This window comes from Monodon monoceros, unplaced genomic scaffold (assembly GCF_005190385.1).
Source record: "Monodon monoceros isolate NGI ecotype Baffin Bay Population unplaced genomic scaffold, NGI_Narwhal_1 Contig2671_ctg1, whole genome shotgun sequence".
In the NCBI taxonomy this organism is placed as follows: Eukaryota; Metazoa; Chordata; class Mammalia; order Artiodactyla; family Monodontidae; genus Monodon; species Monodon monoceros.
This window is the reverse complement of record NW_021698584.1, coordinates 2,059-29,155: the sequence shown is the minus strand read 5'-3', so window position 1 is coordinate 29,155 and position 27,097 is coordinate 2,059. Positions and strand designations below refer to the sequence as shown.

Sequence of the window (27,097 nt, the reverse complement as noted above, 5' to 3'; positions counted from 1 at the left end):
CCTGCCTGCGGCACCTGTGCCCTGCCCGCAGTACCTGTGCCCTGCCCGTGGCACCTGTGCCCTGCCTGCAGTACCTGTGACCTGCCTGCGGTACTTGTGCCACCTGTGCCCTGCCTGCGGTACCTGTGCCCTGCCCGCGGCACATGTGCCCTGCCCACAGTACCTGTGCCCTGCCTACGGTACCTGTGCCACCTGTGCCCTGCCCGCGGTACCTGTGCCCTGCCCATGGCACCTGTGCCCTGCCTGCAGTATCTGTGCCCTGCCCGCGGCACCTGTGCCCTGCACCCAGCCCGAAGAAAAGCACGAGAGAATGAGGAGGAAGACGATGTTCAGCAGGGCTTGTCTCTGGACCATGAGAGACAGGTGACCGGCACTTTCTTTATACTCTTTTTCTACTTTGCTTATATTCTTTTATAAAATCAATAGGGGCACAGGGGTGGGGTGGTGCTTTAACACAGACGGGGATGTTGAAGAGATGGAAGGAACCCCAAGCTTGTGGGGACTGCCCGCTGCAGTCACCCAGTTGTTCCCACTTAATGCAGGACAGCCTTCTGAAGTAAACCCAGTGTCCCCAGGTTAGGGAGTTCAAGGCCCTTTGCAATCTGACTCCAGAGTAACTCTGCAGCCCCGTTCCAGCCAGCAGGCTATCCCACACTGCAGAAGACCCTCCTCCGCCCCAGTCTTTGCTTACGGGGGGAGGGCGGGACCAAGGCTTCGAGAGAGAACATCTAGGTCCAAGTGTTCCACAAACTGTAACATCCTGGATGCAGGACCTCTCTGGGCCTCAATTTGCTCATCCGTGAAATGGGTAGAACAGCACCAACTCTTGCGGTTGGCACATCAAAGAAAGGGCACCGCAGACTCCCATCCCCGGGAGGCTGAGTGTCAGCACTGCCACCTTACCCGCCCTCCCTTCACCCACCTCCCATGGCGGAGGCCTCGCCTGCCTGCACAATCCACCGCTCTGGTCATTTCAGAGCCTTTCCTCACCCTGTGACTCAGGTAACTTGTGTGAATGTCTGTTTACTAAATTAGACAAGTCAAAATCAACAGCTCATTCATCGCCAGAGGACACAGTTCCACATGTATATGAAGCGTTTTTAAAACGGATGGGTTCTTATCATTGAACTGAGGCAGCTGATCCTCCTGTCAGAGAGCATTTCTTAAAAATGCTCATTTTTCTGAGCTGAAACCTACCTGAATCACCCCCGAGGACCCAGGTGGTCACCTTAACCCTCCCTCTCCCAGCCCAAAGCCTTGGGCCACTCCCCCCTTGGCCTTTGCTCCAGACCTCCCACCACCCTGGTCCCTTCTCCAGGCCCAGTCTAACAGCTCAGGTGCCTGAGGCCTGGGCCCTGGGGCAGTGCTCAGGCCTGCGATCTGGGGAAGCAGTGGGGTGGCTGGCCTCACTCCCGACCGCGGCTCTGCCCCCAAAGTCAAAGGTACCACCAGTCCAAGGACACACAGTTAGGACTTAGGGGCCACCTCCATTGCAGGGATAAAGGCGGACACTGCGTTCTGCAGGGGGTTGCAGGGATAAAGGGGGACACTGCATTCTGTCTAACGAAGGGGCAGAAGGGTCAGAGCTTTGGACCACCGGGGGCCATATCTTAGGACGTTCGTTTAGAATGCTCTAACCAGTGTTAACAGAGGACTGAATTTCAGCCCCCGTTACTAAGGTGACACCATTCCCTAAGACAGTAGCTGACAGGGTGAGACAGAACACGTGAGACCGAAGCCTTTCAGTCAATCCACAACCAGGGCAGATCAGAAAGGGGGGCGGCAGAGTGTCCTTCAGGTTACAGCACCCCAGCCCTGGCCGTGGCCCAGGCGGCCTTGCTTCCTACGGGGCCCAGAGAACACCTGTGTGTGCTGTGATGGCTGGGCTAGGCTGGCAGACTCCCCAGCCCCACCCCAGAGGACTACCCTGACTAGCCTCCACCTCGGTGCCAACCAAACAAGAAGAAAATGGACCCACGCCAACTGGGAACAGTGCCACCTTGATGAGCTCAAGTTAGGGACGGACCCTAGCCTGCTAACCTCTGACCTCGGGGACAGCAGGTAGTGACTGTCCTGCTGGAGAGAATGAAGACACCGGCTGGGTTTTCAGTCCTGATTAGCTGGCCTGCAAGGGTGACATCCGACTACAACACTGCGATGACATCACAGGCTGAGCCTCTGTCCAATCAGCACCCACAGCCCCGCGACACCTGGTACCACTCTGAGACCTGCGGGACGCTGTCCTGCCCTCAAGGAATTTTATGAGGTTCCCTATAAATTAAGTCACTTGGAGTTTTGAAAAGTTGGCAGATTTTATCTTTCTGAAGTCCACTGATGGCGCTGAAGATCTGATACTGAAGGGCCTACGAATAAAGATGAAACTATCTATGTTGACCTCTGGGGCCAGGACAGAAAAAGGCTAAAACAGAGAAGAGTGGTTCAAAACTATAAACTAGAACAATCTCCAAAATAAGTGAAAAACTGAAGTGCAAAACAATATACCTAGAAGGCTGCTGTTTGTCTAAAAAGCAGGTAAAACAACTGTGAAGGTAACTTCTTACAGGTGCAGAGAAGGCAGACGCCGGAAACAAACTCCGGGGAGGGAGAGTTTCTCCCAGGTCATCGTGTGGTACCTTCGGAAATGCAGACCTGCTCCAAAAAGGAGAGGGGGAGCAACTCACCTGGCTGCCGCTTAGTGACCTCTCACCAAAAGCTCTACAGTACAGAACTAGCTTAAGAGAAAATGACTCACCTGCAAGGACTTTTCTCACAGATTGAAACACAGAGGTAAACACAGACTCCTTCTGAGGGTGCAGTTCTGGGGCTAAAAAGAACAGAGTCAAAAACTGCACAGCTGCCTGGAGAGATGGGGTGTCTCCTGCTAGAGCCGGCAACTCTGACAGGATCTGAGAGTAGACAGCCTGGTAGAGGGCGGCACGGGGCAGCAGCACGTGGTCCGTCCCGCCATGCCCGGAGCACAGGGCCACATCGGCCTCCAAGAGCGAGGCGGCCGACGAGAGGACAGGCGGCGGGAGGCGGCGGCCCCGGGCCCCGCGGGCAGCGCAGAGCTGGAGCACGGCCCCCGCCTGTACCACGGCTGCCTGCAACAGCTCACGCGGTGCTTCCAGGGCCTCGTGCTGCTTCTGCTCCTTGACCAAAGGCCCCAGCACCTGGCACAGCTTGGTTAAGGACACCAGAAGGAGCTGCTGGCCCAGAGGTGTCTGATCTTCCGACCGTGTGCCTGGAGCTGCTTCAGGGCGCAGCTGGGAACTCGAGAGGAACGCAAGGATTTTCCCAAAATTGAGCTCCGGGCTGAGCTTCCTCTGGAGGAGCACCTGCAGTGGCTGTTCTAAGAACGCCCCCACCACCTGGAGGAATTCCAGCCAAGAGGGGTCGTCCACGTCCACAAGAAACCTCCTACTGGCTTTGAACAAGGAGGTCAGCGTGATCTCAAAGATATCGCTAACGTACATGACCCTGAGCACCGACTGGGCGCTCTTCCCTCTCTGCAGGTAACCGAGAAGCCGGTAGCACGTCATCAAGAACCTGAGGGTCAGCGAGGGGGAGCAAGAACTGCCCAGCATGGTGCCGGCCAGGGACAGCAGCAGGAGAACACAATGCACATGGCAGGGGGGTGGGAGGCTGTCCAGCTGCAGAGCAGAAAGAACCTCCAAAAGCCGAAGAATGCTCTCCAGCTTCTCTCCCTCCAGCTGGACGGGGGAGTCACCCCTGGCCAAGGAGAGTAAGTTTTGGGCGATTTCTCCCCTTGGCTCTACACCTTCCGATCCGACCTTTGGAAATCTGCTTTCCCCGTGAGCCACGACCGCATAATCCCCTTCAAAAAGCCAGGGCAGCTGCTGGCGGAGAAGAGCAGGGCCCCCCTGGGCGCCAGCACACAGGATGCCGGTGCAGCTCGCAGTCACGCGCAGTAAGAGCGCAGAGTGGAGGGACTGCATTTCGGGGAGGAGAGGGCTGTGAAGGACGGCCTTCGATATTTCTTCAAGTGTGATGTCTGGCTCCTCCTCCGCCGGGCCTTCCTGGGCTTTGCTCGTTGGCAAAGTTCTCAGCAGGATGTCGGCCAGGTACCGCAGGTCGTCTGGACAAAGATAGGATGCTAAGATCGTGAGATTGGACACGACCAAGTGCCAGTGGGCGACGGGGTAGGTGAGCGCACTCACTGTCCCCACCTGGCCGTCCCAGGAGGCCGTCGTCCCCCGGGTCAGGCTCGCTCTCCCGGAGCCCAGGATGTAGGCGGCATCGCGCCTCAGAGCGAGGAGGGCTTCTTCAGACTGGACGCTCGCTTGCAGCAAGGTGTTTTTCATCCTCTGCAGGTAGAGCTGCTCCAAGCAGTACCTGCCGAGGGAGTCGGACTGAGCCGCAAACTCCTCTATCTCCTTCCACTGCCTGGCCTCCATGCCCGGGAGCAGCAGGGGGAGGCTCGAGGGCTCCGGGGCGGTGCCCGCGAGGGCCCCGGGCTCAGAGCGATACGGGTCACAGCTCAAGCCCAGCACAGTGTCCACCTGGGCCCAGGTATGGGCGAGCAGGAGCGCAGAGTCACCGACCCTCTGTCGCCAGGGCTCGGGCACCGAGGGCTGGGGCTTGCAGAGAAGGTCCAGCAGGGGCTTCACGAGGCCCCGCAGCGTCTCGTCCATGGTGCGCCGCGTGCGCCTGACCACGGGCAGGGGCGAGTCACCATCCAGGCTCCGCGCGTGGACCATGACGCAGTGCAGCAGCGAGCTCAGTGACAGCGACTTCAGGGCCATGTCCATGTCACCCTGCAAATCAGGCAGGACCAGAGACTGGAAGCTCTCCAGGATGAGGGCCCAGGCGTCCAGGACCTGGCTCGGGGGCAGATCCGGGAGGCACTTGCGGAGCACAGCAGCGGGGCCCGCAGACAGCACGGGCAGCCTGAGCGCCTCGGCCGCGGGGCGACAGATCACGCCCAGCACCTCCCCGAACAGCCGGGGCACCTGCCGGAGCTTGGCGAACGTCTGGAAGAGTGTACTGATCAGCGCCTCCTGGGCTTTCTGGGTCCGCAACTCTGCGACTTCTGCGTCGATCCAAGCTGAAGCCAACAGGTCATCCAGGTCTGGCTCCAGAATCAAATGATTCAGAGACAGCAAAACCTTGAGGCAGCGGAACCAGGCTGGCACAGGGGCCTGTGGGTGGTTTAGCAGCATCTCGGCCAGACGGCGGTAGAAGCGGAACTGAGTCTCCCCGTGCCGAATCCGGTCAGTGGCAATGTTGTAGATGGTACTACTGGCCACTGAATTTAGCAGCTGCTCCAAGGCCAGGAGTTCCACGGTCCAGTCAGATGCAGACAGGGCTTGCAGCTGCTCCTCCCGCAGGTGGGAAATCCTTAAGCAACCGAACAGCGGAGGGAGCACCTTGAAGCAGAGCAGCTGGTTCCCCTCCTTGAGGTAAGAATCTACAAAGAGCTTGTACAGCAGGGCCACGGAGTTGGCCACCACAGCAGCCTGAAGGGACGGTTCACAGTAGCCGGCATCCACCAGCCCGGCCATCACGGTGCCCAGGGGCGCTAGGAGGTTCTTCATGGCCCCCATCTTCGTGTCACCTTGCTGCTGGTCCAAGAGCTCCTCTTTGTAGGAAGGGAGCAGCTCGGCCTGAAAAGCTCCACCTCGAAGCAGGGCCTCAATCTGACTCCTAATGTCCCGGCCTAGCGCCGGCTGCAGCAGGCCCTGGCCAGCCTGGGTCCACGTGCCTGCCAAGAGTAAGTGTCTCAGGACCAGGCAGGGCTGGAGCAAGTGTGTGGTCACCTCCCCAAAGGTGCGTCTCGGGTTGACCTGCTGCCGCTGAATCGAGAGGTAAAGGCCGAGGGTCAGGTGAAGAACCTCGAACAACTGGGGCATCACGGCTCCCGGCTGCCTACAGGCCAACCAGCACAGCTGGCTCAGCAGGTCGACCGTCAGCTCCTGCCTGGCCGTGTAGATGACAGCAAGGGCGGGTGTCGAGAGGATACCCTGGCAGCAGCTCAGCACAACACAGATGCTCCTCTGAGATCCCAAGAGAGCAAACTCGGCCATTCTCTCATTGATGATCTGACCATTAAGAAAGAAAGAAAACTCATCACTGACCCTAAACCCACACGTACACACAAAAAATACAACACAATCAGTGAACTCACTCCTTGCTCTCATCTGAATGAGAGAAATGCCCAGATTCGCACATCTAAATGAACTTGGCATTTCCTTAGCGCACCAAAGGAAGGCAGAGGACCTGTCTTAACTCCTACACACATCCATCTGCTACCAGTATAAACTTGGGAAGGGGCTCAGTGCCTTTGTAAATTTGCTGTCCCTTTTTAAAGAGCAGAGTTTTATAAGGCTTAAACTCCTAAGATTTCACTTTTTCTTAGATCCTAAACCTATAATTCAACTTAGATGCTACAGGTAGATGGACAGTGGCCTTGGGTTATGATCCTGTGGTCCAAAACACATTTTTATAATGTCATACTGTTTGTATTTAAAAAGCCAAAGCAAAAGGCATTCTTAAAAGAGGAAAGTAAACGCTGCCAGCTACTACTTAACATACAGCAAACCCACAGTATTGCTTCCAAAATTCTGAAATTCACAAGCACCAGAAATCATGAGGGCCAGACAGGTTCCAAAGTTCACTTATAGCCTAAGTGACTTGCTCCCAGCCTTACGGCATCTGAGAATCAAATTTATCCTAGGTATTAAGTTAGCAGTAGCCCAAGGACACAGATGTGTTTATCTCCATCCGAGTAACTGCTGGCTCTGGAAAAGCCGAAACAAAGATATCACATACTTAAATGCCAGCACACTCACTACAGTGATCTCCAAATTTTTCTGATTATACAACTTTTTCCACACTTATACCCGATAAGGTTATAAATTATATGTATGCGCTATAGCACTAGTATCTTATATAATTATAAAGCATACATAGAAATTAAAGTGACTTTTTAAAAAACATACAGAGATGTAAGATTTTCTTCCCACACTCCCAAAGAACCATTCAGAATAACCCACTTTGGTGACCACTGGTCTATCATTTTAAAAAGTGACACAATTTAGAGCATAATTTCAAGAACCACTAAAGCCTATGAACCATCAGGCACCAACCATTTAACTCTTCTGTTCCCAGCCTCTACTGCTTTTCTCCTGCGCACACGCTCGTGTGGGTGAGGCAAGAGCACAGGCTTTGCCATCACACAGATGGAGGTTCAAATCCCAGCTCTGCCACTTACTTCCTGTGTGACTTTCGGCAGGTTACCTGGCCCACACTCAGTACTCCTTATTCGTGCTTTTTATTGTCACCGGCTATTCTCACAGTATTTCAAAATACTCAGTACTGACAGTGAAGTTTATAATCCCGACCTGAGACTTCAAAATCACGGAGCCAAAAACCTTTGAGGAAATTCTCATCCAGATTTTGGCCTTTGACCTCCCTCCAGTCCAGCAGAAAGGTGAAAAAAAAGTCATAAAGTAGCGTCATTTGCCGGCTACCTTTTCCAACTAAAAAGGTAATTAACCACTTTACGAAAAAGTTCTAAGCTTTTCATAATATAAAGTGCTTAGCATGGTGTAGAGCATACGATATGCATTCAATAAGTATCAGTCGTTATTATAACTCTAAAAATATTATTTCTTTCTCCTCCCCTACTTTGATATTGTCTGTATCTTCATATCATTAACCGTAAGACAAATAAGCCTCCAGCATCAACAAGAAATCAATAGAGATACCTGCAACACTTACAGGATAACACAGGAAACTGTTAATTACCTTGAGGAGGGAAATCTGAAGGTTAATTGTCTTTCCATTCTTGAGGAGATTCTGCAATTTTCTGCTATGTAGAATGTTATCCATATAGATCCAAAGCCTTTCGACAATGTCTTCCTTCAGTTCAAGTTTTTTCTTATAAAACGCAACCAACGACTGTCGTGCCCAATCAAGTAATACCTGAATTTGGAATATACTTTAAAAATAAACGAAAAACCAAATACAACTGCCAGGGGGGAGAAACTCTCCTTTAAAACTTATCTTTGGTAACATTATATTACATTTTGGTGTCTTAAAATATTTATTATTAAAGAATCAATCAAAAAAACTAAGTGTGTCTCCATCTGGGGCCAATAAAAAGTTTCAAGAGAAACGGTTTCTTCTAACTAATTGCTTCCAAGTTTTACAAGTTAAAAGCACAACAACAATTGCTCAGAATGGCCACAAAAGGAATGACACACAAAAGCAAAAATGCAGAGTCAGAAGACCAGGGTTTGTGTCCTGGCTTCCCGAGTTAACTGCAGCTTCATCCCTAAACCTATTTACCCTGTTCAGAAGACAGAGAGTCTTCTATGAAATGATTCACAAGTGCTGTATTAAAAGGAGGGCTGGACATAAAGTTTCCATTATTGTGACGTGTTTCCTTATTCATAAACACAAGGAAAAGTGGTGAGGCTTCAGCTCAGGACACCAGAACTGTCAATAACAACACGAATAGTGACAAACGCTAAAAGGAAAAAACTCTCTCTGGAGAAGGGTAGTGGAAACCTTGATGAAATGGCCTGCCACCGCTGCCAGGTCAAGCAGCCAAAATGATTCTCAGGTGCAGCCAGATTTAGAAACGACTAGCTCTGCTAGTGCTCTACATACTGGACCTCATCATTTCAATGGCTGTAATCCACCTGACACATTTTGTGCTGCTTAATACGAGCAAATGAGTAACTGCGTGAGCTCATCATCCCGGTCTCCATTGTATTAACTGCTTTTCTTAGTCAGATAAGCTTGAGAAATGTTAACAAAGAGCTATGTCTTTCTGGGTTCCTAATCTGTTTCTAATCTACCGGTTTCTAATCTATTTCCCCTCAGTTTACTACAAATGCTAAAGCTTCCCTACTTCCAGCCTTCGAGATTCATCAAGTTCCAAAGACGTTTAACAAAGCACCAACAAGAATTGCTTATGGAGCATCACTTAGGATTTACAAACAAATGAAGCTGCCAACAGACTCAGAACTTAACTTCTGTAACCTAAATCCTAATTTGCTCACTGATGCACATATTTAATTCAGAATATAAGAGATGTTTCCAAACATAAACGAAATGCTGAGGTTTTGTAACAGAAAAACTTTGTTAATGTAATACCTAACTACTTACTTTATCTCACTGATAGGACTTTTAACTTTCTAACCATGTTTCCTTTCCCAACCTTTAATCTTTTTAAATTTTAACTAAATGTCAATATGTAATTTACATAAGTGATCATTAGTTTAGGTTGTAGAAATGTAACTTTCACATTAAACTTACTTGTTCTTTATTTGGAAGAACACACTGATGGGAAATCCACGCAAAGTGCGCTAGTTTTAGTTTATCTTCCCAGGAAGTAGTCTTGCTTTTAAGTTTTAGAGAAATGCCAGAATAAACAGCAGCCATTGCTGCGCTTTACCTACAATTTAAAGCAATGGAAAAAATTTATATTTTTTTAATATAAAGGACCAGAATATTAAGGTCAAACTTAATAGGCAGCAGAAAATGAACACTATGTAACTTATTGTCTACATAACTTATACTCCTTTAAAAATATTTTTCTAATGAATTAAACACTGTTGGGCAGAAGTTTATACATAAGATGCTTGAGTCCATGAGTTTCTTGGAGGAAATTCAAACAGACGATGGATTACACACACACATACAAGTATTCCTGCTGTGATCAAACATCACATCCTCAGAGGTCAGTGCGCAGGAATTCAATGGAACAAAACCCAAAGTGTTCAAATTACTTGTGAAAAGATTCGTTCACACATGGCTTTAGACTGAAAGAGTTGTTTCTGCAAAAATATTCTAATACATACTATAGAGTATATATTAGGACCCACCCCACTGAACAGTTTAAAAAGATAAATAGGGCTTCCCTGGTGGTGCAGTGGTTCAGAATCTGCCAGCTAATGCAGGGGACACGGGTTCGAGCCCTGGTCTGGGAGGATCCCACATGCCGCGGAGCAACTAGGCCTGTGAGCCACAACTACTGAGCCTGCGCATCTGGAGCCTGTGCTCCGCAACAAAAGAGGCCGCGATAGTGAGAGGCCCGCGCACCGCGATGAAGAGTGGCCCCCGCCTGCCACTAGAGAAAGCCCTTGCACAGAAACGAAGACCCAACACAGCAAAAATTAATTAATTAATTAATAAACTCCTACCCCCAACATCATCTTTAAAAAAAAAAGATAAATAAGCAGTATTTGGAAATAGTAATATTTCTCCAAGTACAAAAGAAATATAGTACAAACCCAGTCCCAACAGATAGAATGTTTTTTCAGCTGCAACAGTAACTTCATAAACTTACCAACACACACTGCTTCTAAGACTCTACAGAATATAGTTACACGATTAACGCTGGAAGGATACAATTATGAATAAAGAAGGAACACAAACATACCAACAACCTATAATCCTATAAAACTGAGGTAAATGTAGCTTAGAGTTTCCTAAAAACCATAGTAAAAAGGGGAGAACATATCAGGTTAAGTCATTTTCATTACATAAAAGTAAACAAGTCAGTTCCTCAAGGGAGAAAGTTTTTCATGATACTTAATACTGAAATAAAATTATCGTAAATAACAACAAAATAGGGCCAATGAAATACCGAGAAAAGATCGCAGCCCCGTGATTCCAATTTAAATACTGTCAAACCAAAACAATTTGCTATCCTGAGAACTGAATCGCTGGATTTTTAAAATCTAAGGGGTCTGAAATCCTACAGACCTACCTTCAGAGCTAATTCTCAATAGGGATCTTTACAGGGAATGAGCGAACATCGGATGAAAGACAGCTAGGTTCAGCACGGTACCCTTCACTATTACAAGAGGCCAGAACAGCCAAATGCTGTCAGTCTTCCTTTGTCGAAACGTCCAATATCCATTCAACAGCTACTAATTTAACTTCTAAATTCAATGTTACACAGCCATCGCGACAGCTACAAAGTACTTTAAAAGTATCTGCAGAACTGGCTACAAAGACGCCCCATACACCCTCCCGGATCTGTCAACCTTGGGCCCTTGGTGCCCGCAAAGATCCCTGCGAGCGGGCGTGGAAAGCCCGGTGCGGACCGCAAAGCCGCGTCCGTCCTCGCGCGGCCACGCTAAACCCTGCGGAACAGAAGGAAGCGAGCAGCCAGGAGCGAGGAGAGGGGCCGCCGGAGGAGCAAGCCAGCGTGGGAGGGCCATGCCCAGGTAGGGAGCTCACCTGGAGGGACCTGGTCACCTGGGAGGGACCGCGGGCGGGGTGGAGGGCCGGCTGGAAGGGGGCTCACCTGCAGGCCGCCCCCAGGTGAGGAACTCACGCAGACCCCGCCCGTGAGGGGCGGCGGGCGGGGCGGAGGGCAGCCACCGGGTGAGGAGCTCTCCCGGCGGCCAGCCCCGGATGGGGACCGCGCGGGGACGAACGGCCGCAGCAGCGGCGGGACCGACTCCGGGGCCACCACGTGGGGGATCGCGCTCCTTCCTCCGGACTCCGGCTGCGCTGGGAGCTGCGGGGCGGCGCTGGACCAGGCGGAAGGAACGTGGGGCGGGACGGCTCGCACGCCAGGCATCGCCAGCCGAGCGCCGAGGCGCCGCGCCCATTGGCGGAGACGGCCGCGCGTCGAGGCCCGAGCGGCCCGGCCCAGCCCGCGGCGGCTCCGCGTCAATCAGTCATGGGGCTGCAGCCCAGAGCCGCCGCGGGGGCGGCGGGGCACTGGGCGCGGGGGCCCGGCTGAGCCGGCCGCGGAGCGCGAGCCTGCCGCGGAGACGACGGAGGCGGACGCGGGGCGACCCCGGCGGCGGCGGGGGGAGCGGGAGCCGCCTGGGATGTTCAGTGAGTGCGGGCGGCGGGCCGAGGGCGCGGGCGGCAGCGCAGGCGGCAGCGCGGCCTGGGCGGTGGGGGCGGGGCGAGCGGGCGGCACCGCCTGGAGGCCCGGAGCGCGGGCCCGGCCTCTTCTTCATTTACGGGAGAGGGAAGTGTCTGTGGGCCGAAGTCGGGATGAAACTTGGCGCAGGGTGGCGAGGAGGACGCGGGCGAGCGCGGCGATGCCCACCTGCAAGGGCGCCCGCAAGGCGGCCGCGCCCCTGACAGCCGCGTACGGGGTGCGCGCCGCGGAGCCCCGAGGCCCTGAGCGCCCGGGCGCGACGTGGGCGGGGGAGCCGAGGGTGAGGGACCGGGTGTCCTAGGAGGCTCAGCGGAAGTGCTGCCCTCCCGACAGCGGTGAGAGCGCCCTGGGCTCGTGCCCCGCGGCGGCAGGCTGGAAGCGCTGATCTCTGACTTTGCAGGTGGAGGTCTAGGAAGGGAGACCCGGCTGGCAGGAATCGGGGCTGCGCTGGGAGGGGCGCGCGGGCGGGGGCCGTCTACTCTTAGGTGACCTAGCGCTGCGGGGTAGGGCGGACACGGTGGCTGCCCCGGTCTGGGTCCCCGCTCTGCTTGAGGGTGGGAGTAGGAAGAGGAGTTTGGAGCCATAGCTTTACACTCGGAGAAGCTTCTGCAGCGGAGGGGGCTTGGTGACTACATCGGCCTCAGGTCGAAACCATGTAACTACTATCTGTAACCTCTCGGAGCCTTCGTTTCCTCTTCAGTAAAATGAGGTAATGACTGATAAACTGGACCTTTTAAAGGATACCCAAAAAAGGATTAATGAATGTGAAAACGCCTGACAAGTGGGAAGTGTTCTGTAAATACTAGTTATCAGCTATTACAATTTCTTTTTTTGGCAGAGAATACTTTCTAGGTTCCTCGTAGGCCTAAAGTTTTTGCGTTAAATGTAATTTTGATTTTTGTCAATTATAAATCATTCCTGCCTTAAAAATCAGTGTTAAATTGGCAAACCAAAAAGTGGGCTTGCCTTGACCATTTTTTTTGTTTGTTTTTTGTTATCAACAGTAAAGCAGATTTGTGTGTTTTGGAATAGTTTTGTTGCTTCTCCCTCTGAATGTGTGAAATTTGTTTGGTTCTATCACTGTGGAACTAGGTAAAGGCTCCTCTTAACTATTCAGTCACTGGTTTTTTGGTTTTACTTTCGCAAACAGATGTCCTTCATAATACCTATGAAGGACATCTCTGGAGAAAGGGCTGTTGTTTGTTTGTTTTGTTTATTTGATGATTCGTTTTAGCTGGAAGGGAGCCCCGGGGGCGCTCTGTTAAACCAGCATTACCCAGTGGACCGTGCTAGAAACCGTTTCTAGCCTCTCCATGTGACAGACAGCCAGCTTCTCAGGTAGTAACTGTTGTGATCACTCTCTCAACAAGCATTTGGTAAGCTTTCACTGTTGTGTTTCCCGAGAGAAGCCTTTGAGCAGCAAGACACTGTAAAAGGTAAGAGCTCAGACCATGCAGCCAGGGGGCCCAAGTTCCCCTCCTGGCACCGTGGACCCTTGGGCACCTGTCTGACTTCTTTAAGCCTCAGCTTTCTTATCTGAAGAATGCTCCCTAGCTTATAGGGTTCTCGGGAGGCGTAAACGAGATAGTCTACGTAAAGGACTTAAAATAGTATCTTACCTGTGATGTACACTCAGTAAGTGCCAGGTATTAGTAGTGGCGGTGTAGGAAACAAATAGTATGGTGATTCCTGTGATAGAGGTTTGTCCCTGGGTTTGGTGGGTGGAAGGGATCAGGCTCAAGGAAGCTTTGGGGAAGAAGTGGCCAAGCTAGGCTGTGAAGCATGAGTGGGAGTTAGCTAAACCAGCTAGGAGTGCCATTTGGGGTGTTCCTACAGTTAATGGAGGAGCCTTGACCAAAACCCCTAAGGCGAGAAGGCCTTGTGGTACCCACCTGTTTTGTAAACAAAGGCAGATAAGAGTAACCTCAAGGTGACACAGTGGAGACGATTTTTTTATCCTCCACACTGGTGAAGGAAGGAGAAAGTTTTTAAGCTGAGCGCAGATGGCATCAGATTAGCTGTTTGGAAAGATTGTGCCTGTAGTGGTGTGGGATTAAAAGTAGGGAAGGCCCAGCCACTTGTCCTGGCAGCTTTGTGTCTGCCTGTGACTCCAAAAGGAAAATGACTGCTTAGCAGGGGCAGGCATTTGAATCCAAATCTGGAAGCCTAAAGAGCGCTCTGAGAAGGCATGAAGAAACCAGATCATTCCAGGCAACCTTCTCTCTTAAAAAGCATCTTCAAGGATGTACTGTATATGCCTGACTACAAGGCAGGATTCCCCCCAAAGTATCCCTCTGAAAAGAGGGTGGTACCACATGTTTAAGTCTCTCCTGTTACAGGCACTGCAATTACTCTTTCCAACAACAAGATGCCATTTGGGAAATACATATTGGACTGAAACAATCTCAGTCCTTGCTAGTTCGGGATATTTATACCACCAATGTATCAACAGTAAGTGATAAATTTAAAAAGTTCTGCCACCTGAATGGGTATTGATGGCTTGCGTTGAGATTTCCAGCGAGAGCATCAAGTGCTGTATCATAGATGATTTGGTAGGAGCAAAGATGGTGTGTTCTGGAAAATGGAATTTGATGATTCAGAGTGGCTTCAGTGACTACAGAGACGCTGGTGTTGAAGATGTAAGTGAATAGTTGGCGTAAAATTGTTTCATGAATTAATGTGTTGCCTTCTATATTTTAAAATACATGGAAGTTAATAAATTAAAGATTATAAGCAGACATTTGACTAATTGATCTACAGTCCTAAAGGTTTTTTTTCTAGTTTAAGTTAGCCAGAAATTTTTCTTTTTTAATTTTCTCATTGCAGGGGTAAAGTTGTCTTAGGTTCGAGCTTGCCTTTTATGTGAACGTTTTACAGAAAGTAACTGCTGCTCTGTTTGTCTACTGAAACGAATTCCTTTTTCCCGTCTCATATTTTAACTTTAAGAAGGTTTCAAGAATGTTGTGTACTGGCAAGTTTTAGAAAACACTGTAGAAAACTCCCGTTCATAAATCTTTGTTTAGCAGTCAAATAAGATATCTTTCTGGTAAGATGTATGTAAATGTATATGTATCTTAGTAACCTTAGAGTGTTTGATAGTAATAAAAAGGTAGCTCCATTTTTACTAAGAAAATACTAATTTTTGGAGATTTGGCAATTTAGGAATCAGAAGTGTTTTGCAAGACTTTGTGCATTGCCATTTTTAAGTCAAGGCACTGCTGCTTTAGTTTCACAAAGTAATGCCATGCTCTGGAACTGTGTTGTCCAATACAGAAAGCACGGGCCATGTGTGGTTGCTTACATTTAACTTAATGAAAATTAAAAATTCAATTCTTCAGCTGCGTTAGCCACATTTTAATTGCTAGATAGCCCTTTGTGGCTGGTGGCTACCACACTGAACAGTGCAGACCTAGAACATTTCCTTCATTGCAGGAAGTCCTATGGGCAGTACTACTCTAGAATAAAAAGTGATCCGGCTGCTCTGTGAGACACACACACATAAAGGATTCAGTGCCATTAAAGCATCTCCAAAACCTTGCTGCATTTGAATTCCATTTCAGGGAGAATGATAAACATAGGAAACCATATCCCCCTTATTCTGAGAGCACAGCATCCTGTTTCTTCTGTCTACAGTGGTTGTAAATGGAGCCCACGTGAAAGGTATTCTTTATGACGTAAGACACGGTAAATGTAGGTAGCCGTTCTATAAATTGTGCCATACTCTTCCATGTTAACAAGGTTTTGTATAGAAATAATTTTTCTGAGCCCTAAAATAGTTTTGAAGTAAGCATCAAATATTTGTGGCTTTCTTGGTTCATAAAAATCCAGAGAAGTCATGTGCCTAAAGTAAACCGTCAAGAATTCCAAGCAGAAGCTAGATGACACTCACTTTACTTTTAATGTGGATTTCCAAGATAAAAGCCCTGTTCTAGGGAACTCTCCATCTGGTGGGGGGACCTAGAGAACAGTGATGGCAGGAGTGGGCAGTCTGCATGGGGTGCAGAGGATGATTTTAAGCATGGGAGTAGCATAGTCAGTCTTTCTGTCTGGCTGCATTCAAAAGGGTGTTTGAGGTTGGCCTAGAGTAGTAGGAGGACATTGGAATAGTCCAGGTGAGAAGTGATTTGCGCTGTCAGATCGCAGCAGTGAGGATATGGTAGCACAATGGCTCCAAGAGAGTCCTGTTTAGAATAAAGAGTCGATGGCCATTTAGAAGTGAGGGGAAGAGAGATAGAGAAAAGCATCTTAAGATGACAGTTTTCATTTGATTGGTTGGTTTTGGTTGTGGTTTTCTCTGTTGGTGGATGGTGGCACCATTAAGCTGTCTGGGAAAACTAGGAAAAGGAAGACGTATGGAAGGAAGAGAATTTGAGCACATCAAATTTCAGATGTTTGCAGCTTCCAGGTAGAGAAGTCTTGTAGACTTGAGCTCAGGAAGGTGCTCTGACTAGAGACTGCAGGAGTCTTGTGTCAGCAGGGAATGTGAAGGGTGGAAGAGGGGAGCCAGAGACCTGCCTGCAGGGGAGGCGGCGTGTTCAGCAGCCTAGAAGCCATGTAAATAGTGGGGAAAAGTGACAGATTTGACAAGAGTTGAGGAATCTCATGTCTTAGTAAATAGCCCGCTGACATAGGAAGCAGGGTCGGCTGGCTGAGTAAGGAGACTGGAGCAGATTTGGGGGTGGCTGCAGGTAGGAAGCTGCAGGGAAAGGAAGTAGTTGACAACGAAAGACTTCAGGGACTTTATGGAGGTCCCAGCTGATGTTAGTCAAGTTCTAGGGGCATCTGTCTGCCTGGCTGTATGATTTCTGCTTCACCCCCAACCCTCCTACCCAAATTAAACCCCCAGATTCTACATTGCATCCTGAGCCCGCAGCTGTGAGCCTTGTTCGTGTGCCATTTACTTCTTAGGACTCCATGGGGAAAGATCACAGGTTTTAGTTCAAGTGTATTCATGTTACGTCTGTGTCTGAGCAAAGCCTGAATATGAAAGGCCAACCTAATTTAAAAATTATATCATGTATGACTGAAACCGAGCTCATTTATTTTTCAGCTGCGATTTTTATTTTCACAAGCATTTTATCACAATGATTAATGCAAAAGCTTATTAGGTTTGTAGGTGCTACTAAGAGTGACCTTTTGATGGATTTTATAAGCACTTAGAATACTGCAAGGAAAGAGAAGAGAGCTGATATATGAGCACCTACTAGGCACTTTACATGACCTCTCAGTTAAGAAAAAATACAAAATAATTTTTATCTGTTTTTAAGCATAAATTTATAATTGGAAAAAAAATACACTTTAAAAAACAACAGCAACAGAAACACCTAGCTACTGTCCGTATACTCAGTTGGGGAACTGATTTGAGGATAGTGGTGGTGAGTTTGCCTGGATTTGTTTTGAACTCATTCATCCTCAAAGCTGACACCTTATATCTGAGGGGCAGGGGGAGACACACTGTTCATATAGTACTCTATTGGCATCTCATGGAATTGCGTAGTGCTTAGCCCATGAAGTGCTGGGCTGGGGGTGTCTCTCCGAGCAACCCTCCACCAACCATACACATTTGAACATAAGTGGGTGGGGTTAGGCTGCAGCAAAGAGTATTAAGAGAGTGGTTCTTCCTGCACAGTTGTTACTTTAAGGCAGGAAGGTGATCATGTCCTCATTTTCTGTAGCAACTTTGGTAACAGTAGGCAACTATTAATGCATGAGAAATAGATACATATTGTGTCGGAATCCTCATGTTAATTTCCAGAAATCCTAATAATGTGACATGAAAAGAAAGGTATGTGATCATCTATTTTTAACTTTAAAGTTAAAATATTTTCTGTCAATTGAAAATTAAGGGAAACCCTGAAATTTTTAACAAAGATGTAATTAGATTGAAACTCAATTTAAATTTAAAAGATTTTATAATTATGGGAAAAGATAAACAGGTAACTTGGAATTGCAGTGTTAGTCTCATGTCTGAGTCTCTCAAAAGATAGGTCTGTTTTTAAGAAGGTTTGTAGGGTTTTTCCCCATTTCATTTATTATTTACTTCACTTGAAATATGTGTGCCCTGGAATCAAGTCCAGGGCAGTCAGTTGGATAATGTCCCTGGTATTTCAGTTGAGTGTGGCTATAAAAGAGACTAATGCCCGCGTTCCTCCTCCCCAGACTCTTGGCCCTGCAGCTGGCTCACAGCCCACCCTCAGGGAAGGTCCTTGTCCTACATGGTGGTTTGGAGCCAGAAACAGCTAATTTGGGCAAATTCATTAGCATCGGTATTTACCAGCTAGTTTCTAGTAATCCCCAATATGGCCCGTTTTTTACTATTGTTCATTCTCATCGCTTTCTGTTCGCTCTCTCTTTTCCCCTCCTCTTCAGATATGCATATACATTGTCCCACCTTGGGGACACTTGGCATTGCAGGGTCTGCTGTGTCAGTTTTCCCATGTCTTTTCCTGTGCACATTTTTTTTTTTTTTCCTGTTAGAGAGATGACCTCTTACTCTCATCTTACCTGAAACACTAAGGGACACACATTGATACAAGCATGCACTCCCATGGCAACAAGAGATCGGCAGTAGGAAGTCTGGAAAAGTTTTAGTCCCAGCCAAAATACAAGGCATCAGGCTGCTTTGGAAGAGCTTGGAGACTAAGAACTCTTGAAGTTAGATTGAAAGCATCTTTAGCAAGCGGCGTAGGGTCGTGTGGTGGCGGGGCCGGGGGTGGGAGCCTGGTGGATTGACTGCTTCTGACTTGGGTCCAAACTGGCAAAGGGTAGTACTCTCACAGTCTCTGTGTGCACTTAAATTTTTTTCTCTAAATATTACATTGAATCAGAATCTCCAAGGCTGAAATTATTTATACACACACTCGCAGGAGATTCTTATGTGTAACCAGGTTAGAAAACCATAGAGAATCACTGAAATAGTCAAACTGGTACAGGAATGCTTATTAGTAACCACAAAGAAACAATTATCTGTCTTCATCAATGGACAGGTGAATACTTAGAGCAGTGATCCCCACTCTCAAAGTCTCAGAATTCTTGTATGAGCAATAGAAAAAAAATCTTAATTAAAAAATAATCTGGGGACTTCTCTGGTGGTGCAGTGGCTAAGAATCCACCTGCCAGTGCAGGGGACACGGATTCAAGCCCTGGTCCGGGAAGATCCCACATGCTGCAGAGCAACTAAGCCCACGTGCCACAACTACTGAGCCTGCACTCTAGAGCCCGCGAGCCACAACTACTGAGCCCACGTGCCACAACTACTGAAGCCTGCGCGCCTAGAGCCCGTGCTCCGCAACAAGAGAAGCCACCACAATGAAAAGCCCGCCTGCCTCAACGAAGAGTAGCCCCCGCTTGCCGCAACTAGAGAAAGCCCGTGCACAGCAGTGAAGACCCAACGCAGCCAAAAATTAAAAAAAAAAAAAAATCTGAGTTGTCATACAGTGAAAGACTAACACACCATAACCAAGTGAGGCAAATTCCATAGTGAAAGGTGGTTCAGTTTGAGGAAATTTGTTACTGTTTCACTGTATCACTGAATCTCAATCATTTCAGACCCAGTGCCCCTCCTTTCTAACAAATATTTGATACTGTCTCTGGTAATCCAGAAATGAAATGCATAGCTAATATAATCATTCTTTATACCTGGTTTAAAATAATACATTTATGATGTCTTAACATTTTATATTTGTATATAAATATATGTGGTTTTGTGTGTGCATGTCTCCAGCCTTCACTGTTTGCTCTGTTGTGTGACTTAGGCAATTGAAAAGTTGATCTTCAGATTGTGTTTTAAAAGAGTTACCATGAATCAGTTTGGAAGGATTATTTATTTGCAGATGGTTTTGGAACAACTTGTTTGCCGCAGTATCTGGGTAAAATAGTTGTTTGGTTATTCACCACATATTGTACACTGAAAGAAATTGCAATGGATAAACATTAGATACAGATAAACTTTTTTTAATATTTAAAGAAAAAATAACAGGTTTTTGGAATGGGGGGAATTTTAAATCTTAAAAACATGGAGGAAATCACAAAGGAGAAGGCCAGTGCATGTAATTGAAACTGAAAATTTAAACACATCCAAATAAACTATCAAAAACACATCTTCCACACACAAAAAAATTAGAAGTCCTTGATTTAGAGAAAGTTACCCTGGTGGGGACCATCACATGTGTATGGATAATGTTGCATGCATTCCAAAATGGACACGATATTCTGATCCTGAAGAAGAAAATATTTTTTACATCACAGAAGTGAACCTAGAAAATTCATTCAGCTGTCACTGGTCATCTGGACTGCAGTATTCTTTACTCCAGGCAAAGGAGTATTTGAGGCCCATGGCAGTCAGGGGTTCCTTTCATTCTTGATAATAAATTTAGCAGTCAAGGAAAATAGTCCTTTTGGAGGGAAAACCGCCAACTTAGCTTGAATTATCAGAAGTTGTTTACCCCTGTTGAGTGCATTTCCTTCCGTATAAGAATTCATGAGACATTTTCTAACACATATACATACCCTCTTACAATGTTGATGCTTTTCTGTACCTGGCGTTACAAATAAAGCGTGAAAAGAGGTAAACAGTATGATTGACATGAAAACACACTGCTCAAATCCTTGACTCAGCGCCAGCAGCCTTTTCCTGACTGCTAAGAGAAAACATAGCTCTCCCTTTCCCCATTATTAACTTCTCACTTTCTAACACCTCTTTACCTGGTTTCTGAATGTCTCAGGGCTCTGATTTCGTGCTGCCTCCTGCCTGCTTTCTGGCTGGCTCCCTGCTCCCTGAACCCCTCTCCCTGAGCGAGGGGCGGCCGGTAACACAGGGCCCTGGAATTCCTCGGAGCGGATTGAAATTGTGGTCCTAAATGGAGTTTGCCGGGGATCTGGAGCTTTTTTTTGGGGGGGGGGGGCCCGCACCTTGCAACACTTAGGCATGTGAGATCTTAGTTCCCCGACCAGGGATCAACCCCATGTCCTCTACAGTGGAAGCGCGGAGTGTTAACACTGGACCGCCAGGGAAGTCCCGTGGGGCTTTATTATCTAGGCTATTCCCGTTTTCCATCATTGAAGTTGGCCGTGTTTTCATCGGGACAGTACATAAAGTGGAAGAGAGGGTGAGGTTGGTCTTAAGGCTCTCAAGTCAGCCAGGAGACTGGCCGCGTGGCCTCTCCCCGCGCGTGACGTCAGGCTGTCCCTATGGTTCCCCCTCAGGTCATGAAACGGGTGCGCACCGAGCAGATTCAGATGGCCGTGTCCTGCTACCTCAAACGCCGGCAGTACGGGGACGCGGACGGCCCACTGAAGCAAGGCCTGCGGCTGTCGCAGAGCGCCGAGGAGATGGCCACCAGCCTCGCAGGTACCACCCACCCCCGTCCCGGAGGCAGCGTCCAGCCCAAATGCCTCTCTGAAAACCCCCTGCCCAACACGTCCTCCTTTAGGATCCCGGGGGCTTTGAGCTGTACCTGATGTCGTGTAAGACTTTCTCCTTCCGTGAGCTAGGGCCAGGGTCTCTGTCCCCCTCTTGCACGTGTCCCCTCCCCTATCGCTTGGGCCTCACCCGTGGAAGGCATGTTCTCCAGGTGGATGAGTCCTTTGGGATCAGTGGGTGGAAATGTTGGTATCATACACGTGTTCCTGAGACTTTTAACATTTCTTTTTGCTTCTGCTGTTTGTTTTGAAATTGGATTTGGATTCTTTTTTAGAAAAACCTTGGAAAAATTTTTCCTGCTGTGCTGTCAGGGTGGTTATGAGCGTCTTTAAATGGCCAGGTGTGGGGAGCTTAAGGTGGCAGTGCCTTCTCCAGCTCAGCCCGGCTCCTCAGGGGAAGCCTCCTTCCCTTCAGTGTCAGACCCACTCACTCTCCCTCGCCTTCAGACTCTGCTGGGTTCCCCTGACAAGGACAGGGCCAGGCGATGAACTCGGAATCGATTCATGAAAGCCTTAATGTTTCTAGTAGGATGGCCAGTGTACAGGACCAGAGTAATTCCTTCTAAACTCGCCGTCACGGCCTTTGATAAGCTCCCGCTGGCCTGTGTTCATTGGAGCCTGTGCTGTTGCTGATAGACAGTAGGGCAGCACTGTTAAATTTGTGTTCTCAGTTGTCTTCTTTTCGATACGATGGCGTATTAGGAGAGTCAGTGTTCCTGGAAAACCACCAGGAAAAGCGGGAAGCTTCTAAAGTGTGATTATTGTAAGATTTTGTCCTAGGTTTTTCTGTTGATTGAGTAATCGGAATACTTACATCTGCGTTCAGCAGATGGTCGTGAAGGTCTGCTGGTGGCCAGGTGCTGAGAAGTTCTCGAGAGAGCTAAGACTCGACCCTGGCTCCCGAGGAGCTCTGTTACAGTCAGCTGAGGCAGGCGGATGAGTTCATGCGGGCGGCGTGACGTGGTCCCGTGAGGGCTGCTCAGCCTCCATATGAGCAAAGAAGGTGGTGCTCTCAGGTCGGCCGGCAGGTCACAAGGGCTTCCCAGAAGGTCTCATGGTTCCCAGCATATAGTCAGGGGTCAGTAAATCGTAGAAGGCATAAGCTGAGTTTCCAGAGAACCGTTAGGAGCTTATTGGGGGGCAAAGCTGGGGGCGGGTGTCCAGGTTATCAGATGTGGGTCTTAGGAGGATGGCTGTGGTGGCAGTGTTGACGGGGGAAGGCCCGGATTGGCGCCAGGGGAGCTAGTCAGAAGGCTGCAGCGTGATCCAGTGAGAGGTGAGGACAGCCTGAGCTAAAGGGTGGTCATCGGAATGGCAAGGGGAGGATGCCTTTGAGGGCTTGTGACTGTAGGACTTGAGACTGGTTCCCTCACGGCGGGGCAGCAGGAGGGCCCGCAGCCTTCCAGCGTGTGTCCGAGTTCCCGGAGGGGCTCTGACTCTCTTCCCATCTGTCTCCCCGCCTCTCGATGCTCTCCGTCGTGTCTCCTCGGCCCTGCTGCATTAATTACATTCCTGCTTCCTCCTTCCCACGTGCGTCCCACGCACGTCGGTGTTCGTCCAGATTGTTGTTGAAGATGGCTCGTCAGTCCCCCGCCGCCTCTCTCCAGTTGTGAGGTCCCCCACCCCACCCCCAGCAGAAAGGGTAGGAGAATTTTGCTTTTCTTGTTAGAAAGCATGAACTCACAGAATGGCGATGAAGTGCATGTTTACATCCTGAGTATTGAGACTCCAGCCTCCTTCCTCCTCTCGCTGCCGAGAACACTGCCATCCAGGCACCTGCTGTCCAGGAAGGTGATTAAAAGCCTCGCCCCTGGTGAATCTGTCCTGCCCAACAGAATGGACCTAAAGACATCGCCAGCAGGGAATTGCCCATCCAGGTCCTCTTGGGTGATAAGCGCACGCCCAGAGTTCTCATCAGCTCTGTGGTGCCTCACTTTCAGATAACTAGGGACTGTCAGATCCTGGAAGAAACTGATCTGCTTCATATGAAAAATGGAAGGAAACAGTGAGAAGCAACTTGAAGGAAGCAAACAGCAGAGAGAAAAAAAAACTTCAAAACTACCATCATTGATAGCCTTGAAACAAGAAGAGACTGCTATTTTAAGAGAAGAAAACATTCAGATAAATACATGACAGTGAAACTGAAAAATCATTCGAAGGGTTGAAAGTTGAGGAAGCCTCCCAGAAAGTAGAGCAGAAAGGCAAAAAATGGAAAATCTGGGAGACATTAAAGGGTCAGTTCAGGAGACCTACCTCGAAATTGTAGGCGTCCCAGAAAGAGAACACAGGAGAGGAAGCAACAAAATGATTCAAGAAAGTTTCTCAGAACTGAAAGACGTGAATTTCCAGATTGAAAGGGCCCACTGAATGCCCAGCACGGGGGTTGAAGATGAACCCATCCCAAGGCACACGATGGTACAGTGTCAGGTCCTGGGGTCAGATGCGTCCAGAGGAGTCTCTCGTGAGCCTGTGTGCCTCTCCTCTCTCGTCCAGCTCGCGTACCCTGTGCTTTATACCTGTCGTTCCTCTGCTGTCACGTCACTGGGTGTCAGGAGCGGGTGGGGTAGGCATGTCGGTCACATTTAACCAGAAGCCCCAACGTACTTTGAAAACGGGCTGAGATGTCAGATGCTACAGCTGCGCCTCCTTCCATCCATCCTGCCACGTTTTGGGCTGGCGATTGTCTTTGCCGTCCCCATCTTATGTATCTTTTCCTCCTTAGTCCAATCAGAATCTGGTTGTGCCAACATAGTGTCTGCGGCCCCTTGCCAGGCAGAGCCCCAGCAATATGAAGTGCAGTTCGGACGGCTGCGGAATTTCCTCACCGGTAAGTACTCCACACGACCCCCTTCTCTTGTTAAAAAAGGGTGCTGCGAATTTCCCTCAGAACCATCTGTGTTCCAGCTCTGGTGTTAGGTACCAGGGATTCAAAGGTGATTGAACGCAGGCCTTGCATTCACAATTATGGTCTATTGGAACTCCCAAGAGAGTCAAATCAGGAGATTAAAGTGTGCAAGGGCAGAGCTCTGGGTGCATTACTCACTGTTTTGTCCATGGCCTTCAACACAGTGACTGTGACTTGTGTTGCATAAGTAGAAGCTCAGTCAGCCATGTAGGGAAACCTCCTTAAATGCAGCAGGTGTGAAATGGACGTTGATATCACTACCAGTGATACAGTACATCTCAAAATGGTTTTTTTCCCCTTATTTCCAAAAATGCAAGACAGTAATCCTCATGAATCAGCAACACCAAAAAATTAGAAGTTGTAATTTAGTCCAGTTTGTGGGTGCTGTGATAACCACAGACACACTGAATCAGTAGATATGAGTTCTAATGAGTTTTTCTAATTCACTCTATGACTTTTTAAATTAATCACTCTAAAAAATGTAGTCATGTAGCCTTTCTGGGGCCTTTAGTTCCTCGTATGTAAAGTGAAGAAGGCTGTTCAGAGGCAAAACCAAGTGATTTCGTCTAGTCCTAAGGTGACTGATGGTAATTTTAACGTTGGAAAGATCATTACACTAAGCGAGGCCATGTTGATTCTGGTTATTAATCAAAGTCTTTTGTTGAGTACTTGATACAAAACACCTTGAGGCACAAGAAATACAAAACTTTCTCTGTCCTCCAAGGATGGAGAGTAATTAGCATGTATTGGTTAGTAGAAAATTATAGTTAAAATACTTTGAAGTTGTTTTATTTTTTTTTTCTTATTTGAACAACCCTCAGGTTAATAATTTTTAATGGTAAAGGGGCATAGTAAGTGATCAATATATAAACCAAAATAATAGACCTAATTTTGCACACTTAGAGTTGTCCTAATTTTACTTCACCCTTATAATGGTTAGTATTTTAAAGGAAAGAATCCACATTTCCTGTATTCCGTAGTCGGGCAAAATGACCAAAATGTTACAGGAAATAAAGATTACAAAATAAAACCCTAAAGAGGGTCATCTTATCAGTCTCACAGTTGTTGACTGATGGGATTCATTCTGTTGAATTGTTACAAAGATGAAAAAATTGCGAAGACTAAGGGTCTAATAAAAAGTTTATTATGTTTAAACTGGAAAGAAAGAAACTCCATTAAGATCCTCACATCGTATAAATGTTAAATGTCTCAGAACAGTGATCAGCTGCTTTCCATGTCCACTAAAGATAGAAAAAGAAAAATTGGATTTATAAGAAGGATTTCATTCAGAGGTAAGCAAGAACTTGGAGATAATCAAGTTATTTTTCATTATTGGCATTGGTTTTTGAGGCTTTGAGCAATTTTTAAATTTTTTTAAATCAGTTTTTAGAAAGTTATTTTACTCGTTTTTTTAAATACGGTTATGATTTCTCCCTGAGAGACTTCTCTCATCAACCTAGTGGTGAGGAAGCTGGTTTAGAAAGAAGTGCCTGGCGTCTTTCAGCCCTTCTCTTTCACTCAGTCATCCTGTACTTACGTGAGGCTCTGACTGTCCTGGGCTAGGTATTGCAGGAGAGTGTATTGATGGGGGCCCGCCCTCTGATGAGGGAGCCAGGCAACGCGGAAGCTCCGAATCTGTCACTGTAATAGTCTCCATCAGCCTTTTCCTATGCAATTTCTTGTCTTGTTTCAAAACTGAGAAGGCTGTCTGTTACCTTGTCTGTGATTTAATTCTTTTTTTTTTTTTTTTTTTTTTTTTTGCACTATGCGGGCCTCTCACTGTTGTGGCCTCTCCCGTTGCGGAGCACAGGCTCCGGACGTGCAGCCTCAGCGGCCATGGCTCACAGGCCCAGCCGCTCCGCGGCATGTGGGATCTTCCCCGACTGGGGCACGAACCCATGTCCCCTGCATCAGCAGGCGGACTCTCAACCACTGCGCCACCAGGGAAGCCCTGTAATTTAATTCTGTAATCCTTGGTCACAGGTTATTTTGAGGGGGTGAGTATATGTGTTTTTCCTCACAGACTGCTTTTCCTGGAACATTTTTCTCCACCTTCAGGGCTCTGAAGAGCAGTCAACCGAATCAAATGAAGAGTTATTTCCTGAGCACCAAGATGAAATACAACATGTAGTCATTAATCTGAACTGAAAGTTAACCCTAACATAAGAGGGCTAGAAGTCACAGTTTTGCATGAGATGTGACTGGGGGAGTGTCTTCATAGGCCAAGACGGAGCCAGTCGCTGGGTGTTCGTGGGAGCTGCATTTGGAGTGAAGGGAGGGGCTGGCGTCGGGTGGGCAGAGGCAGCCTTCCTGAGGAGGGTAGGGTCGACGTTAGCACTTGCACGTTGGGCATCTGTGCCAGAGTGGGAGGATCCGGCCTACGTGCGAAGGCATGAGCAAAGGGGCAGAGACGGTGATGATTTTTTCAGGAACAGCGAAGGAGCCAGCTTTGTTGAAAATGGGCTTTCGGGGAGGGATAAATTGGGAGATTGGGATTGACATATACACACTACTATATGCAAAATAGATAACTAATAAGGATCTACTGTACGGCACAGGGAACTCTACTCAATACTCTGTAATGACCTATATGGGAAAAGAATCTAAAAGAGTGGATAGATGTAGATGTATGTGTGTAGCTGACTCACTTTGCTGTACAGCAGAAACTAACACAACATGGTAAGTCAACTATACTCCAATAAAAAAAAATTTTTTTTTAAGAGAAAAAAGAAAAAGAAAATGGGCTTTCAGATTGGAGATAAAGACAGACAAAATGGAGGCAAGATCTGACCACAGGGGTAGAAGTGTGACCCTCATCCTGTGTGATGGAGACAGGCCCGGGCGTGAATGTGGGTGTGGAAGCAGTGGACGAGAGTGTTTGTGGGAGGGGCGAT

At 48.1% G+C, this 27,097-nt stretch overlaps 2 protein-coding genes across 4 annotated transcripts; one reads left to right on the top strand and one right to left on the bottom strand.

The window, feature by feature from the left end:
* Nucleotides 1-77: 77 nt before the first annotated feature.
* Nucleotides 78-11,507, bottom strand: LOC114898017 (unhealthy ribosome biogenesis protein 2 homolog). 3 transcript variants are annotated; one of them, XM_029227058.1, is made up of 4 exons: nt 11,218-11,507; nt 9,286-9,424; nt 7,768-7,944; nt 78-6,059 (listed from the first exon to the last, which is right to left on the bottom strand). In XM_029227058.1, exons 2-4 carry the CDS (start codon nt 9,409-9,411, stop codon nt 2,382-2,384), a joined length of 3,981 nt encoding a protein of 1,326 aa, XP_029082891.1. In that variant the 5' UTR covers nt 9,412-9,424; nt 11,218-11,507; the 3' UTR covers nt 78-2,381. The 3 variants fall into 3 exon arrangements, with proteins under 3 accessions (XP_029082891.1, XP_029082973.1, XP_029083053.1); XM_029227140.1 differs by having other exon boundaries at nt 11,285-11,507; XM_029227220.1 differs by lacking the exon at nt 11,218-11,507 and having other exon boundaries at nt 7,768-7,960; nt 9,286-9,367.
* Nucleotides 11,395-25,907, top strand: LOC114898186 (translation initiation factor IF-2-like). The gene is made up of 4 exons (XM_029227341.1): nt 11,395-11,826; nt 21,083-21,227; nt 24,021-24,125; nt 25,417-25,907. The coding sequence occupies exons 1-4, from the start codon at nt 11,395-11,397 to the stop codon at nt 25,422-25,424; spliced, it is 690 nt and encodes a 229-aa protein (XP_029083174.1). The 3' UTR covers nt 25,425-25,907.
* The last annotated feature ends 1,190 nt before the right edge of the window (nt 25,908-27,097 follow it).